Source organism: Formica exsecta, unplaced genomic scaffold (assembly GCF_003651465.1).
Source record: "Formica exsecta isolate Colony F162 unplaced genomic scaffold, ASM365146v1 scaffold120, whole genome shotgun sequence".
Lineage (NCBI taxonomy): Eukaryota > Metazoa > Arthropoda > Insecta > Hymenoptera > Formicidae > Formica > Formica exsecta.
In genome coordinates, this window is record NW_021848537.1 from 4,576,990 (window position 1) to 4,578,390 (window position 1,401).

General features: G+C 39.1%; 1 protein-coding gene across 1 annotated transcript in view; it reads left to right on the top strand.

Moving 5' to 3' along the window:
- Positions 1 to 1,401, top strand: part of LOC115244122 (mediator of RNA polymerase II transcription subunit 1) — a 21,498-nt gene that overhangs the window by 9,475 nt on the left and 10,622 nt on the right. The window contains exons 7-8 of the mRNA XM_029821522.1: positions 836 to 983; positions 1,051 to 1,184. Coding sequence (XP_029677382.1) covers positions 836 to 983; positions 1,051 to 1,184 — 282 coding nt within the window. The remainder of the gene's footprint in view (positions 1 to 835; positions 984 to 1,050; positions 1,185 to 1,401) is intronic.

A 1,401-nucleotide genomic window follows, 5' to 3' on the forward strand; every position in this document is an offset into this window, starting at 1 on the left:
ATATATTCATAATTATATTTATAACTCGATACATCAAATTATACATAGGATGGGGAAAAAAGTAACAGAGTCGATGGAACGTCGCTGCGTCGCTCTCGTCGGTCTCGGGATTTCAGGAATAAAACAAGAAACTGACGCGCAATCTGGCGGCGCGCGCGATTTGAGGCTTAGGTTGGATTACGTCAGGTTAGGTAAGAAAATTCCACGAGCGAAGCGGAATCGGACGGAGTCTCCGCTCTCCGCACCTGTTCCCTGTTTGGAGCAGTCGCGAAGAAAACATCGACGAGACATAGACATAATTGTCGGTGAATACAAAGAGTGAACGCGAGCCAGAGGGTCGCGTTTCCGCGGCTGCTCCGATTTCGTCGATTCGCACGCGATGATCGGGAAAGCGTGCAGCGTCGCGACGCCGCGATAGCGAGCGCTGCCTGATAGAAGAACAATCGTCGCGAGCAACATTCGCGTCAACCGTAAAGGGGCACATGGATGCGACCAACGGGCAAAAGCCCCACGGTGAGGAAGATTTTTCCTTTTTTCTTATTTCCACCGAGAGAAGTCAATTTCGAAAAATAATGGCCAAATAATGCTCGTAAAATTATCGAGCGATTGTCGATCAATTATTCGTCCTGCTAACGGGATATTTTGCGAGAGAAGTTTGCAACATAACACAGTATATTTATATTTGATGACTTTTCTTTCCACTCGTCTTTAAATAATTTCTCGAATTATGTTCAGAATTGTTATCAGAAGAGAACAAAATTTATCATCATGACCATATATCTTTTATGCAAGGAAAATAAATATAGTTGTTTGATAAACTAAACTTGTTTTATTCAGTGGGGCAACCCTCCACCGGAGGAACACCTGCCTCCTCCGACAAGGGTAAGGAATGGCAAATGGAGCTGCTGATGGAGAAACTACGTTCCAAGGCCTCCACGTTTAAGCCTTTGGTAGAGACGGCCAAGAACATGCGTATGGCCATGGTAAGTTACTTTTGTTATCTCAAGATTTGTAAATGCAAATGTATATAAAATTTTCTTTCATAAACAGGATAAGCGATTCGTGATTGACAGTGTGGAGAGGAATCAGTTGCAGAAATGTTTGGACACTCTACAACATTCTATCAAAGTCACTTCCTTTCAATCCATGGTAGAGCGTCTAGAAAGCTTAGCAAGACAATTGGGGTGAATATTTATTTTTTTACCTAACTATATACATTGTTATTTTTCTGTAATATTTATTATTTTATATAGTTTTATATTTTATTAATGTTGCAAATTTTGATAGTAATGTTTTATATGAAATATATCTAGATATTTTCATTTACAAGACAGCTATATTATAGAGAAAATGAATAAAATAATACATTTTAATAAAACATATATATTATACATACATATA